This window comes from Octopus bimaculoides, chromosome Z (genome assembly GCF_046866305.1).
Source record: "Octopus bimaculoides isolate indiv1 chromosome Z, ASM4686630v1, whole genome shotgun sequence".
Classification (NCBI taxonomy): Eukaryota; Metazoa; Mollusca; class Cephalopoda; order Octopoda; family Octopodidae; genus Octopus; species Octopus bimaculoides.
In genome coordinates, this window is record NC_142944.1 from 26,402,513 (window position 1) to 26,418,676 (window position 16,164).

At 39.5% G+C, this 16,164-nt stretch overlaps 1 protein-coding gene across 1 annotated transcript in view; it reads right to left on the reverse strand.

Moving 5' to 3' along the window:
* Positions 1 to 4,715: 4,715 nt before the first annotated feature.
* Positions 4,716 to 16,164, reverse strand: part of LOC149132182 (uncharacterized) — a 12,221-nt gene continuing 772 nt past the window's right edge. Inside the window, exons 1-2 of the mRNA XM_089364984.1 lie at positions 12,241 to 16,164; positions 4,716 to 5,761 (exon numbers count right to left, since the gene is read on the reverse strand). The exon at positions 12,241 to 16,164 is cut by the window's right edge and continues 772 nt beyond it. Of these exons, the coding sequence (XP_089221110.1) occupies positions 12,994 to 14,589 (1,596 nt within the window). The 5' untranslated portion in view covers positions 14,590 to 16,164 and the 3' untranslated portion in view covers positions 4,716 to 5,761; positions 12,241 to 12,993. The remainder of the gene's footprint in view (positions 5,762 to 12,240) is intronic.

The following is a 16,164-nucleotide window of genomic DNA, read 5'->3' on the forward strand; positions in this document are numbered from 1 at the left end:
TCTTTTGCCGAACCGCTAAGTTACGGGGACGTAAACACACCAGCATCGGTTGTAAAGCGATGTTGGGGGAGGCGGGGGACAAACGCAGACACACACATACATATATACGACGGGCTTCTTTCAGTTTCCGTCTACTAAATTCACTCACAAGGCTTTGGTCGGCCCGACGTTATGGTAGAAGACACTTGCCCAAGGTGCCACGCAGTGAGACTGAACCCGGACCAATGTGGTTCGTAAGCAAGCCACTCCTACGCCTATAATATTAAAGAAAGTTTATACAAATACTTTTCAAACGGCATAGATTACGATTATAAAGAAATTTGTGGGGGGAAAATTTTTTCCAAGGTGGTGGGGAGAGCAGTTTCGGATCAAGAAAACCACATGGAATTTCTCCGTTTTGACGGGAATTTTTCCAACTATTTTTCACCACAGCCTTCGAAATGACGGGGAGCATCTTTTTATGAAAAAACAGTTTGAAAAATTTACGATTTTTTTTTAGTCTCCTCTCCCCTTAATGATTAATACTAATGGACCAAACGCGTGCTTCGTTGGTGGAATATAGGCATCAACAAAAAAAGAATGATTTAAATTTTTACCCCCACCTTAATTAAGCGAGACCGTATGTATATGTAAGAAAAAACATTTTCTAACAGAAAAGTATGCTTTTTAAAATTCATTATCTTTTACATAACTACTTTTAAAAAATCACTATGGATAAATGCCAGAAATGACCTCAGGCTCTCCAGTATTTTACATTATAAACAGGGCCGGGGTTGAAAAAAAAATCATAAATTTTCAAATTTTTGTTATAGCATCTAACCCTAACCCTACTCTAACTACAAAAATTTTGGGAAATTTTTTTTCAGATGTGGTCTTTCTGATCTGAAACTCCGTTTTTCGAAACTTTCCTCTCCCGCCTCATGGAAAACATTTTCCCCATAAATTTCTTTATAATCATAATCTATGCCGTTTGAAAAGTATTTGTATAAACTTTCATTAAAAGATACCCATATTCTTGAAAGGAGGGAAAAATCAGACCGTATGAATTTTCCCAAGATCCTCTCCCCACCCCTTCGGAAAACATTTTCCCCACAAATTTCTTTATAATCATAATTTATGCCGTTTGAAAGGTATTTCGATAAAATTTCACTAATAAATATTGATTTTCCTGACAGTTATGAGGGAAAAATCGGATCGTGTGAATTTTCCGAAAGTCCTATCCCATAAATTGTTGTTTTCATATTCGTTTACTACACATTTTTTTAAAACCTATTAGACTGATTTTTTTGGTTTGTTTTGATGACCGGGAGTTAAAGTAAACATTAACCTTAAATTTTCTACAAATATCTTTCAGGCGGTGTAGATTATGATTATAGCAGAATTTAATATACAAGAGAAAAAATGGTGGTCTCAGACACATACAGACACACATCCCAATTTTTTTCAAAATTTCAAGTTTCATTTTGTAGATGTATGTGATTGGCCAGTGTGTATGTATGTGTACGAGCCTACAATTTTTTTTAAATTTCAAATTCCCATATAAACGTAATCTACACACTGCCCCTCGCCCTCTTCCGGTCAGCTCCCGGTTCCGGTCAGCGGTCAGCTCCCCAGTCGCTGACATCATACCACAAAATTTTCACAAATTACATCTGAAGCGTATTAGTAGAAAATTTCATTAAATATCTATTTTTCTGGAAGCCGTGAGGCAACAAAATCGGTCAGTCATTTGACTGTGGCCATGCTGGAGCACTGCCTTTAGTCGAGCTAATCAACCCCAGGACTTATTATTTGTAAGCCTACAGTACTTATTCTATCAGTCTCTTTTGCCGAACCTCTAAGTTACGGGGACGTAAACACACCAGCATCGGTTGTCAGGCGATGTTGGGGGGACAAACACAGACACACAAACATATACGCACACACATACATGCATGCATACATATATACGATGGGCTTCTTTCAGTTTCCGTCTACCAAATCCACTCACAAGGCTTTGGTCAGCCTGAGGCTAAACTAGAAAACACTTGCCCAAGGTGCCATGCAGTAGGACTGAAATCGGAACCATGTGGTTTGTAAGCAAGCTACTGACTACACAACCACTCCTACTCACTCTGAACCTTTTTTTGTCTTTTCCAACAATTTCTTGGATTCCCGTTTCCAAAAACGAAGAGAAAACAATTGCACCCAAAACAGCTTTTCAAAATTTCAATCAACCATCCACTTCCACATTTCGATTCTGAAAGAAACATTTTTAATTAACCCCCCCCCCCCCCCCATTTTCCTATTCTGATATTTGCAATCCCCACACTCACAACCAGTATTCATTTCCACATGCATGAAATCCTGCTAATCCAACAACACTAAGTAGCTTTCAATGTGGTTGTTCTGCATGCTAGAAATAACACCCAAATTTTTAATGTTTTATAAGAGGACAAAAATTAGCCAATATTCTTTTACTTGTTTCAATCATTTGATTGTGGCCATACTGGAGCACTGCCTTTTAGTTGAACAAATCAATCCCAGGACTTATTCTTTGTAAGCCTGTTACTTATCAGTTCTTTTGCCAAAACGTTAAGTTATAGGAACATAAACACACCAATATCGGTTGTCAAGCACTGGTGGTGTGGACAAACACAGACACAAAGACACATACGTACGTACGTATATGCATGCATGCATACATACATACATACATACATATATATATATATATATATATATATTGTAAAGAACAGGCTTCTTTTCAGTTTCTGTCTACCAAATCCACTCACAAAGCTTTGGTCAATCCCAAGGTGCCAGAACTATATGGTTGGGAAGCAAGCTTCTTACCACACAGCCACAACTGCATCTGTTTATAATAAAAAAAATTTTTTATATAGACATTGTGATTGTGAAGAGTAATTTTTTCCAAACATACACATTTTTAAATCACCCATCACCAGTTTTCAGGACAACATCTGCCAGACACTTATTGAGAATGCATCAGTACAATTATTCCTGTTCCCCACCAACTACCACCACTGAAATATTAGATAATTTTTTTGCCCCCTCTGTTAATGAGAAGGTGAAATAGAGTTTGTATCTATAATTCTTTTTTGCTATAATGGACAAGTTTTAACTCTTTGTGATGTTTTTTTTTTTGACAATTTGTCTGTCCCGATTTCAATCTTCACAGATCCACCTAAGTGAGGGCACCCTACATTTGAGAAACATTACATTAGCACCACCCAATATTTCTTTCTTCTACTATGGAAGCATGTGACAGATCATGCTATTTTACTATAATGCAAAATCTTTATTAATAAGGTGAGAAATTGAAATTTGTTGCAATATACGTCTCCTTTCTTTGCCATAGTTTGGACAAGTTTTAAATGTCTGACATTGTCTCTCAAAACCAACAAGAAAACACTGTTTAAACCTTCAAACTAAAACTAATTTAATGTGAATTAGTAAAATTAAAATTTCATAAATTTTCCTAAATACAAATTCTCATAGACTTGCAATTAATTCCTGCATTTGGCTAAAAGGATTCCAGCTGGCTTGTTTCTTTATTTTCAATTATGATTCCATTCGAATTGATACATTATAGCAGCATTTTTCAAGTAGGAAAGGGAATCCTCTGGGGTATTATGAAGGCTGAAAAGGAGCTAGGTAATTTGCCATGTTCAAAAATAAAGAATAGGAATATTTAAAATGTTTAAAACTTGTCCAATAAATACCATTGCAAAGAAAGAACTGTATTTCCTTTTCTCATTAATAAAGGAGCTTAGGTATGGCTTTGTCATCTTGAGAACTATTGCATTAGCAAAAATTTGGTGGGAGTGGAGTTAGTGGTTTACATCAACTCCAGTGCTCAACTAGAACTTATTTCATCAATCCTGAAAGGATAAAAAGCAAAGTCAACCTTGGCAGAATTTGAACTCAGAACATAAAGCTGAAAGAAATGCCACAAAGCATTTTGTTTGACATATTAACAATTCCACCCAGCTTGCCACCTTGAAGCTGAACAATAAATTAAAATTGTTGTCAAACTGGAGCATATTTGCATGATGGGAGGATTGGAAGAAAAGTGCAATAACCATAATTTCAAAAAAATTTTAAATGTGTGTTTCATTAACCCATCCCACATCCTTAGATGGGTCTGTGAGAATTGAAAAAGGGGTGGATGAATTTCGTGTTTAAAAAAATTATCATGATTTGAAACTTTTAAACTTATCTCCACCATAGCATAGAGAACAAGATTATATGGATGCAAACTGAACATTGCTTTCACATGCATAAAGAGTGATGAGTGGGAGCAAAAAAAAGTTAATATTTCAGTAGCAGTGGGGCTGATGCATTCCTGATTTCCATCAGGTAGAGGTGTTGTTCTGAAAGCTGGAGAAAGTAGGTTTCAAAAATAGAAATTTTGGAAAAAATTATATTTTAGAATCATAATTTCCATATTTTTATATATGCTGGACTTTATTGTCCAATGTGTTCTTTCATTTATAAGACATGAGATGCATGGTTAGAGAGAGAATTGATTGTTGTTTCTAGCATATCAAGCAACTACACTGAGGCCTCCCTCATATGACCGGTGTTGGGCTTCATGGAGACAATGACAGACCTTTGGGATTATGTCATGCTTGAGAAGAAGAGCCATCAAGCCAAGTAAAATCACAGTTGTGGCAGATACCAATGTCATACAAATGGCATCCGTGTTAGTGGCACGTGAAAGCACCCATTACTCTCTTAGTGTGGTTGACATTAGGAAGAGCGTCCAGCCATAGAAACCACGCCAAATCAGACTGGAGTCAGGTGCAGCCTTCCAGCTTGCCAGCCCTGGTCAAACTGTCCAACCCATGCCAACATGGACAACGGACACTAAATGATGATGATGATGGATGTTGAAGAATCAAATGAAGAGCAGATTTCAATCCCAGGATCATCCTAATTCCAAAAAGGCATAATATGTCTATGTAAAGCAAATGTAGACTGAGATACACAGGTCCTGGTCAGACAAAATTTCACATTTATAGATAATTTTGTATATGGGTATACATCTTATAGTATGCTGTTTAAATTTCATTCATAATATTCGGCTATCTAATTTCATTAGCAGTACGCAGATATAAGCTACTGGATTTACTTCAGAAATTCTGTCATGTCTGTAGAGTTTATATATCATGAGTGGAAAAATGGAATTCTGAAGATTCTTTATCATTCACTACAATCATTTCAACCCATTGTGCAAGGGTGCCTCACGGGTGAGATACTGTACAAACAGTTGTGGTGCATTGTAGGAGTGGATGAGTTTCATCTCCATTTCTCTTATTTCAATTAGAATACATTTTGGTAGTTGTAGTGTGTTACTTGTCTATGTGAAGAGCTGGTTTATATTGTAGGATGCTTCTCATATAAGCAATAAGGTGACTTGCAACGAATAAAAAAAATATAGAAATAAGTAAATGAATCAAATATGTTATACACTGGTAATGAAATGCAGTTAAATAAAACCATGCAATCAGGATAGAACAAAAACAATCGGACATTCAAGTTGACCTAAGCTCACCTTTACATTTTCATGTAACAAATGATTTAGCAAATTCATAAATGTACACACACACATACATATATATATATACTCACATACAATATACACACACGAATATTCATACTTGCTTATCAGCATATTCTATATAAACTGTATATAGATACACAAAGTCTTAATAAGTAGGAAGGTAGACAAAACACAAAACCTTTCAGGTATATGGCCCTGCTTGATCTGTAGAAAAGGCGTAGGTAGAAACTCCATAAGATGTACCCAGTGTAAGCTATGGACACATAAGAGGTGTGGCAATATCAGAGGAAGGCTAACTGGGAAGATAGTTTTTGTGTGTGGCAGATGCTCAGGAGCAATAAACACTGTAAATGCGCAGAAAACAACCTCTGCCACATTCCAGGGAGAAAAACTAGAAGTAGTTGATAGCTTTCGCTACCTAGGTGACCAAGTTAGTAGCGGGGGAGGGTGCACTGAAAGTGTAGCTGCTAGAATAAGAATAGCCTGGGCAAAGTTCAGATACCTCTTACCTCTGTTGGTGACAAAGGGCCTCTCAATCAGAGTAAAAGGCAGACTATATGATGCATGCGTACGAACAGCCATGCTACATGGCAGTGAAACATGGGCCCTGACTGTTGAAGACATACGTAAGCTCACAAGGAATGAAGTCAGTATGCTCCGATGGATGTGTAATGTCAGTGTGCATACTAGACAGAGTGTAAGTACCTTGAGAGAAAAGTTGAACCTAAGAGGCATCAGTTGTGTGCAAGAGAGATGGTTGCGCTGGTATGGTCATGTGGCAAGAATGGACGAGGATAGCTGTGTGAAAAAGTGCCACACCCTAGCAGTTGAGAGTACCTGTGGAAGAGGTAGACTCAGGAAGACCTGGGATGAGGTCGTGAGGCACGACCTCCGATCTTTAGGCCTCACCAAGCCAATGACTAGTGACCGGGACCTTTGGAAATATGCAGTATATGAGAAGACCCGGCAAGCCAAGTGAGAACATAATCTGTGACCTCTGCCAGAAGTGTAGCCAGCTCACTTATTCGTATCTTTACTTCATTGGACACTAAAAACTCTGCTTGCGAAGACTTGTTGAGGCAAGTGAATTTGGAATTTGAAATCTGAAATCAAAATCCAACCGAACCCGACGACTGGTACCCATGCCAATCTCTCTTTCTTTGGACACTAAACTCTGCTTGCGAAGACCTGTTGGGGCAAGTGAAATCGAAATCGTAATTGAACCATACTCGTTGACTGGCACCTGCACCAGTGGAGCACTAACAGCACTGTCCGAGCGTGTTCATTGCCAGAGCAGCTGTCTGGCTTCCGTGCTAGTGGCCCGTAAATGGCACCATTTGAGTGTAATCGTTACCAGCATTACCTTCTAGCACTTGTGCTGGTAGCACATTAGAAAATCATTCGAGCGAGGTCGTTGCCAGTGCCGCTGAACTGGCTCCCATGCAGGTGGCACGTAAAAAACACCATTTTGAGCGTGGCCGTTGCCAGTACCTCCTGACTGGCCCTCACGCTGGTGGCACATAAAAGCATCCACTACACTCTCGGAGTGGTTGGCGTTAGGAAGGGCATCCAGCTGTAGAAACTGCCAAATCAGATTGGAGCCTGGTGCAGCCTTCTGGCTTGCCAGTCCTCAGTCAAATCGTCCAACCCATGCTAGCATGGAAAGCGGATGTTAAACGATGATAATGATACACACACACACACACCAACCCCACATATGCATTTATAAGCAAACATATTTGTTCACCCACACATATTCCTATACATATATCTAACTATATTTAACAACACAAATATGTACATCTGCAACTGTAACTACCCACATACATATGTCATACACAGACATATCTACATTCATGCACATATACCCATATAAAGATATACTGAGACATCCATTGACACACTTATACTTATGTCAACACACACACACACTCAGATATTAAGATGCAAAAGATAAGACTGAAGTCTTATCTTTTGCATCTTAATTATTTGATTCTGTAGTGTAGTCTGGGTCATGAATGCAAAGGACATATGAATGTTAGAAAGAAATGAAAATAGTATGCTCTATTGGATGTGTACTGACAGTGTGCATATACAAGAAAGTAAAAATGTGAGAAAAAAAACTGGGCATAAGAAGGTATCAGATTTGATTCTTAAAACTGTGTTGGTATGGGTATGTGATATGCACAGATGAAAACAGCTGCATAAAGTGTCAATCACTAAACATGGATGGAAAACTGAGGACGGTATGGGACAAAAGAGAGAAGACTGGTAATTCATGCTTGAGAAAACTAGCCCAACCTGGCAAAAATGAGGTCCTAAAAGCATGTTTTGTCTTGACGCTGGACGATGCATTTAAGCTGTACTCACAACCCATCTTTCTGATACACATCCCTCCATGACCCTTCTAACCACAGCACCTCAGCTGCTGCAAATATAAGAGAGCAGAGGTGCACATATTTTGTCCCCTACATTTTTATGCTACCAGTTCCTTCCTCTCCTTGAAGCCACTTAGCATGTTTAGTATCATTCTATACATTATTGATCATCATTTCATATCAGTCATTAACCCCACTGCCCTTGCCCTTCACTTTCTTGTTTATTCCCTCCTACCTCTAATCCTTGCCCTTGTGAATGAACCGCCTTCACTCTCTCCTGCACTTCCCACCATCTCCCTATATCTTGTCTATACAGTTTTATTACAATGCAGCTTTTCATCCCCACTTTTGTATTACTACTTATCACCTCCTTCCTGACTCCTATTTCGTTCACCTTCTTCAAAACTGATATTCACTACTGAACCTTCCCCCTCCCCTCTTTGCCATTCATTACATCACCTATATCCCTATATTCCCTACCTCTAACTATCTGTTGCTCACCTCACACTCTTGCAAATTTACCTGATCCTCTATCTCTATTCCCCTCATATTCACTCTTTTGTACCTTGAAGGTATGTCTTTACACCTCATAGTCAGTTTTCCTCTCTCCATTTTCAATTGGAGTGGCCATGTATCTCATCAACAGCAAGACATCAATTCCAGTCTCTTTATCATTCTTATCTCTCAACACTTGGCAAAAGCCATCTCCCTCAATACTACACTCCCTTCATTCAAGGTGGTCTTAACTTGTGAGCTGCTTGGCAATCTCACAGGAACAGGTGATATGAAAAAGCATCCAGTGACTTTGTAAAGTAGTTGACATTAGGAAGAGCATCCAACCATAAAACCTATGCCAAAATGGACATTGGAGCTCCACATATTCCTCTGACCTGTTGAATCCTATCAAACTCTGCCCCAACTCCTGCCAGCATAGAGTACAGATGCTAAGTGATGATGCGTTTGTAATCCAAGAACATAAAATCTTGTGGTCAAACAAGGCAGTAAAGTCTTTAATATCTTAATTTTCATTTTTCTACTCATGCTCATTGCTCTGGGACACTTGCACCTTACAAAATCTATCTGTTTTGATAGCCTGCCTGTTATCCCACTACAACATATGCATGTTGATAAATATATATATATATACAAATATCATATATGAATATCATTCAACTATGGTAGTAGTTGAATAATATTCTTAAGGCAGCAATTTACATCAAAATTTGTAGCAATGTTATAGGAGAGTAAGTGATGCTTCCAATCAAGTTTAGCTCTAAATAATTTTTTTATTTTAAAAGCAAAATATATTTATCTTAGCTTCAATGATAGAAGAAAGCATGAGGAATTTCATAGTTTTGGTCCCATGCAATAAAAATTTGTATTAAAAAAGGTGTGAGGTAAAATATGAAAAAATATAAGGCAAAAAATTGGATTTAAGTATGATTAACTTTTTTATTGTAAAAACAAACTATATTTTAATTAAGCTTAAATGATAGAGCTCAACCTGAGGAATTTCATGGTATCAATCTCAAGTGATGAAGTTTAAAAAAAAAATGTTATGAGTGTTTGTTTTTCAAATTTGAAATATTCATTTATGATGAGTAACAAATAAGTTTTTACTTATCATTTATCGATTTATTATCAAAATATTGACAATTTCTAATGAAAATGGGCCAAATTTTGAAAATTTTAAATAAATAGAATAACAGTTTTATTTTTTTTAGTTATTTTTATCATCAGTATCTTCTTGTTATTATCATTTTTTATTCTTATCACATTAGCAAATTTTTTCTGATCTGCTTCTCCTTTGGCTAAATAAACCTGTCTCCTAGCTTCCCTTCTGGCAGTCTGGTACAATTCCCTGCTACCACCGTTCTTCCAATCCTTTCAAGCTTGTTTCTTTCTACCTCCTTGTTCCACCACCACGTTAGTCTGGGTTGAGAGGGGACTTTACACCAGCCACAGATCTGGTCGGTGGCTCTCAGCAGGTTGTCCCGCAGAAATCTCCAATTGTCTTCCACGTTGTATGATGCTATATCCCCTTCTATTTCGTCAAATGCTTCGAGTAACATGTCTCTAAATCTCCGTCCATTTGCAGGATCTTTAAGCTTCCAAACCCTTCTCCTCCAAGCCAGTCTACTTCTGGGCACCCATTTTGCCTTGATCCCGAAGTTGCTAACTACTAATCTGTGTTGAGGGGTACATTCTTCACCACGGAAGGTTTTGGCATTTATAAGCCGCCCTCTTTCCCTGTTTCTGGTGAGGATGTAGTCGATTTGTCTAGAGTGTCTGTCGGATCGGTAGGTGACAGGCAGGTTTCCTGAAGTTGGTATTGCAAACCACAAGATCGGTTGCATCACAGAACTCCAGCAGTCTGGTTCCCTCCTCATTGTGGGAACCGAAGCCATAGCCTCCATGTATGCCATGGAAGCCTCCAGCATGATGTCCAACATGACCATTGAAGTCACCAGCCACAAAGAGAAGGTCCCTGACACTCGTCGACGAGGTAGTTTGCAAGAGGGTGTCATAGAATTGGTCTTTCAGCTCATCCAGTAGCCCCGGTTGAGGGGCATAGGCTGAGATGACGGTATGTATGTATATATATATATATATATATATATATATATATGTAAAAGGTTTAAATTTAGATTCAAAATTGAATAAGGTACTTATGTTTAGGCACCAGAATATAGTATGATATGGTATTATACAAAAACCATTCCAAAAACGAGGTAATCAAAAAATCAAAATAAGCAACACGGATTTCAAAGATGATTGCAGTACGCACGTTTCATGCTACTCCAGTTATTTAAGTAATGCGAGCATTACATTAAATGCAATATGTAGAGCAATCTTCAGCTGCACGAAAATGTAGAAAATTACAGTAGAATAGACATATTATAATTGTGGCAACATTTCAAATCCAAGTGGGAAGAAGAATACATAAAAATCCATCTTGACATAGCCAAGGCTAGCAGGCTAGTAATTGGTTCTAAGCAGAAATTCTAACTGTCTCTGATTTTATTGTCTCTTTTCTAGTAGTTATAGTATAAGGGACAATCACTTCTAAGGAAAGGGAAGGTGTAAGCATTATACATGGATATGGTTATAAAGGATATGGTTATAAAGGTTTCTCTGGTCAGAGTGGCAACACTATTATCATCATCATCGTTTAACGTCCGCTTTCCATGCTAGCATGGGTTGGACGATTTGACTGAGGACTGGTGCAACCGGATGGCTACACCAGGCTCCAATCTAATTTGGCAGAGTTTCTACAGCTGGATGCCCTTCATAATGCCAACCACTCAGAGAGTGTAGTGGGTGCTTTTACGTGTCACCCGCACGAAAACGGCCACACTCGAAATGGTGTCTTTTATGTGCCACCCGCACAAGAGCCAGTCCAGGGGCACTGGCAACGATCTCGCTCGAAAACCCTACAAGGCCTGTCAGGCGGTACTGGCAACGGTCACGCTCAGGATGGTACATCTTATGTGCCACCCGCACAAGAGCCAGTCCAGGGGCACTGGCAACGATCTCACTTGGCTTGCCAGGTCTTCTCACGCACAGCACATTTCCAAAGGTCTCGGTCAGTAGTCATCGCCTCGGTGAGGCCCAATGTTCGAAGGTCTTGCCTCACCACCTCAGCCCAAGTCTTCCTGGGCCTACCTCTTCCACGGGTTCCCTCAACTGTTAGGGAGTGGCACTTTTTCACGCAGCTATCCTCATTCATTCTCACCACATATCCAAACCAGCACAATCGTCTCTCTTGCACACCACTACTGACGCTTCTTATGTTCAGCTTTTCTCTCAAGATACTTACACTCTGATGGGTATGCACATTTACATTACACATCCAGCGGAGCATACTGGCTTCATTCCTTGCGAGCTTACGCATGTCCTCAGCAGTCACAGCCCATGTTTCACTGCCATGTAGCATGGCTGTTCGTACACATGCGTCATACAGTCTGCCTTTTACCCCGAGTGAGAATCCCTTTGTCGCCAGCAGAGGTAAGAGCTCTCTAAACTTTGCCCAGGCTATTCTTATTCTAGCAGTTACACTTTCAGCGCACCCACCCCCACTACTAATTTGGTCACCCAGATAGTGGAAGCTATCAACTACCTCTAGTTTTTCTCCCTGGAATGAGATAGAAGTTGTTTCCTGTTTGTTTACAGTGTTTATTGCACCTGAACATCTGCCACATACAAAAACTAACTTTGTAGTTAATCTGCCTTTGATATTGCTGCACCTCTTATGTGTCCATAGCTTGCACTGGGTACATCTTATAGAGTTACTACCTACTCCTTTACTGCATACTGAGCAGGGCCATCTACCTGAAGGGGTTTGTGTTTTATTTACCTTCCTACTTATTAGGATTTTGGTTTTTGCTAGGTTGACTCTAAGGCCCTTCGATTCTAGTCCTTGCTTCCACACCTTAAACTTCTCCTCTAGTTCTGATAGTGACTGCGCAATTAGTGCAAGGTCATCAGCATAGAGGAGCTCCCAGGGGCAACCTGTCTTGAATTCCTCTGTGATCGCCTGGAGGACTATGATAAATAGGAGGGGGCTGAGGACGGAACCTTGGTGGACCCCTACCTCTACCCGGAATTCATTACTGTACTCATTTCCAACCTTCACCTTACTGACAGCATCTCTGTACATGGCTCGCACAGCTCTCACTAACCATTCTTCTATCCCAAGTTTCCTCATTGACCACCAGATAAGGGATCGGGGGACCCTGTCAAAGGCTTTCTCCATGTCAACGAAGGCCAGGTACAGAGGTTTATCCTTGGCTAGATATTTCTCCTGCAGCTGTCTCACTAGAAATATGGCATCAGTGGTGCTTTTACCTGGCACGAACCCAAACTGCATCTCATCTAAATTGATTTGCTCCCTAATTAGTTGGGCTATGACCCTCTCCGTAACTTTCATAACCTGATCTAACAGCTTGATGCCTCTGTAATTATTAGTGTCTAAAGCGTCACCTTTACCTTTGTAGCAGTTGACTATGGTGCTGCTACACCAGTCATTGGGTATGACTCCTTCGTGTATCACCTGGTGACTAGGCTGTAGCCAACACTGCCAGATATTTTGAGCATCTCTGCAGTGATTCCTGATGGACCGGGGGCTTTCCCTGTCTTTATACTCTTAATTGCTTTATCTACCCTAGTACTGTCAACTCGGATAGCTGGTCCCTCTGTTGGGTCGACATACGGCAGGCTCTCTTTCTCCCATTCATTCTCTTTATTAAGCAATCTATCGTAGTGGCATCTCCAGACCTCTTTCTTTGCAGCCTCATTTAGTGCAAGCGTACCATTATCCATGCGAACACATTTCTCTCCTACAACATCACTATTCTCTCTCCTACACTGTCTTGCAACACGAAATACCTCGAGTCTTTGGTGCTCACGGCGCAGAACATTGGCAAATATTTTCTTATCTGCTTCCCCTCTGGCTAAATAAACCTGTCGCCTAGCTTCCCTTCTGGCAGATTGGTACAATTCCCTGCTACCACCGTTCTTCCAGTCCTTCCAAGCCTGTTTCTTTTGTCTAATAGCCCCGTCTACATCCTTTTTCCACCACCACGTTACTCTGGGTCGAGAAGGGACTTTACACCAGCCACAGATCTGGTCTGTGGCTCTCAACAGGTTGTCCCGCAGAAATCTCCAATTGTCTTCCACGTTGTATGATGCTATATCCCCTTCTATTTCGTCAAATGCTTCAAGTAACTTGTCTCTAAATCTCTGTCCATTTGCAGGGTCTTTAAGTTTCCATACCCTTCTCCTCCAGGCCGGTCTACTTCTGGGCACCCATATTGCCTTGATCTCGAAGTCGCTAACTACTAATCTGTGCTGGGGTGTACATTCTTTGCCAGGGAGGGTTTTGGCATTTATAAGTCTCCCTCTTTCTCTAGTTCTGGCGAGGACGTAGTCGATTTGGCTAGAGTGTCTGCTGGATTGGTAGGTGACTAGGTGACAGGCAGGTTTCCTGAAGTTGGTATTGCAAACCATAAGATCGGTTGCATCACAGAACTCCAGCAGTCTGGTTCCCTCCTCGTTGCGGGAACCGAAGCCATAGCCCCCATGTATACCATGGAAGCCTCCAGCACGACGTCCGACATGACCAGTGAAGTCACCAGCCACAAAGAGAAGGTCTCTGTCTCTTGTCGACGAGGTAGTTTGCAAGAGGGTGTCATAGAATTGGTCTTTCAGCCCATCTGGGAGCCCCGGTTGAGGGGCATAGGCTGAGATGTCAGTAGCTAGCCTATGATGAAGCACTAGTCTAATCTTAAGTACTCTGTCACATACTCTAACTACCTCGATTACCTTATCCACCCATTTCTCTGCTAGAAGTATTCCTACGCCCCCGACTCCGTCAGTGTTCCCTGCCCAGAAAAACTTGTACCTGTGTTCTTTGCCTGTGAGGAACCTCGCAGAACCTCCTCTCCATCTTACTTCTTGGATGCAGCACAGATCTACGTGTCGCCATTCAAGCATCTCAACAATCTCACCAGACCTACCTTTCAGCGTGCCGATGTTGAGAGTGCCAATCCTGACAGTGTGGGAGGAGTGGGCCCGTGTGACCCTGGGATGGGGGTAAGCAGTGTCGTGAACCTGAAAAGAAAGCTTGCATTTGGCAGAGTTCATAAACAAAAACAATACCTACAACCTTCATATACTACCCAATCTTTATGCACTATAAGGTCGATAAGAGGGGGGTATAAGGTCACAGGCAGTGTTCGCGGAAGATGATCTAAAAAGACTTCCGGTACTGGTGGAGGGGGTGGGAGGGCGGGCGTACCGCGGGCTAATGGAGCTTCGTCGTGGGTTCTATTAGCATAGAGATTCCAGTACGAAATGGTGGTGGAGTTGGAAAGCGAGCTGGTTATATGTTTGGGATTCGCACGCGAGTCGAAGAGGAAATGGTGGAAGAAGTGGTGATTCAGAGAGAGAGAGAGAGAGAGATAGAATACAATAGGGAGGGAGAGGGAGAACCGGCAGCAGTACATCATGCTGGTCAAATTCGTTAGGTTTTTAGGAAAAAATTGAAAGAAACACAGCAGTGTTTAAACGTGAGATTAAAAGTTTAGATCGATAACAGAAATGAGAGTTAAAAATCGTAATTTTTAAAGGGAGTTAGAGACAAATTTCAGTCAGTTTGGAGCTTCGTCGTAGGTTCTATTAGCATAGAGATTCCAGTACGAAATGGTGGTGGAGTTGGAAAGCGAGCTGGTTGTATGTTTGGGATTATAGGTTGGGTTTTTTTTACTACTATCAAAATGTTGAGGAATTAAAACCTAAGTATATAGGTCAAACAGGGCTTTTTCTTTAGTCTGAATAGAGCATCAATATTGTTTTACAGATATCAATATTAGTTTAAACAATATTTTAATAATAAGAAGTATGTTAATAATAATAAAATGTAATGTAATTAGTTTATACAAAAAACATGAAGTAATGTCAATATTGAATTCAGAGGCTATAGATAAGGTGTAAAGTCTAAGAATATTATATATATTGGGCTCAGGAAAACTATTTTGAATTATTTTAAAAGATGATTTTAAAATTTAAGCTGATACATATAATAATACTATTTTGAAGACACATAAAAGGTAAGCTTTATTTTTATAATGTAAAGAAGAATTAGTATAGGATTCATATAGTTTATAATAATGGGTTTATTAAGGTGTAATGGACAAAAAAAGAAAAAGGATATTAGGAATTAACAAGGACATCCAATACAGAAACATGATAATTGATTAATAGTTTAATTAGTCATGAATTTGTTTTAAGACTAATATGGGCTAATTAAAGAATATTAATTGAATAAGGATTAGATTTATTTTGGGCATAAGGATTAGATTTATTTAAGTTAAAAAAACAAAAAATAAATAAATAAATAAACAAGACACTATCGCTGCAAGCCCTGAAATAATGTAATAATAATAATGATCCTTTTAAAGTCAAGCATTAAATAAAAATAAATAAAATTTAAATTAGGGGAACTAATTAAAAACCATTTAGAACTTATGAAAATTTATGAAACTTCCTATTCTTATAAGCTATATAAGGTTAAGATACATATTAAGAACTAACAGCATTAGCAGAAGTGGTGTGAAAAAATATCTTTTATGGAGTAAAGTTGAAATCTTATTTATCACAAGCAGATTATATGTTAAGGTGAGAGATCAGAAATATATGTTATAAAGGTTCAATTTCTAA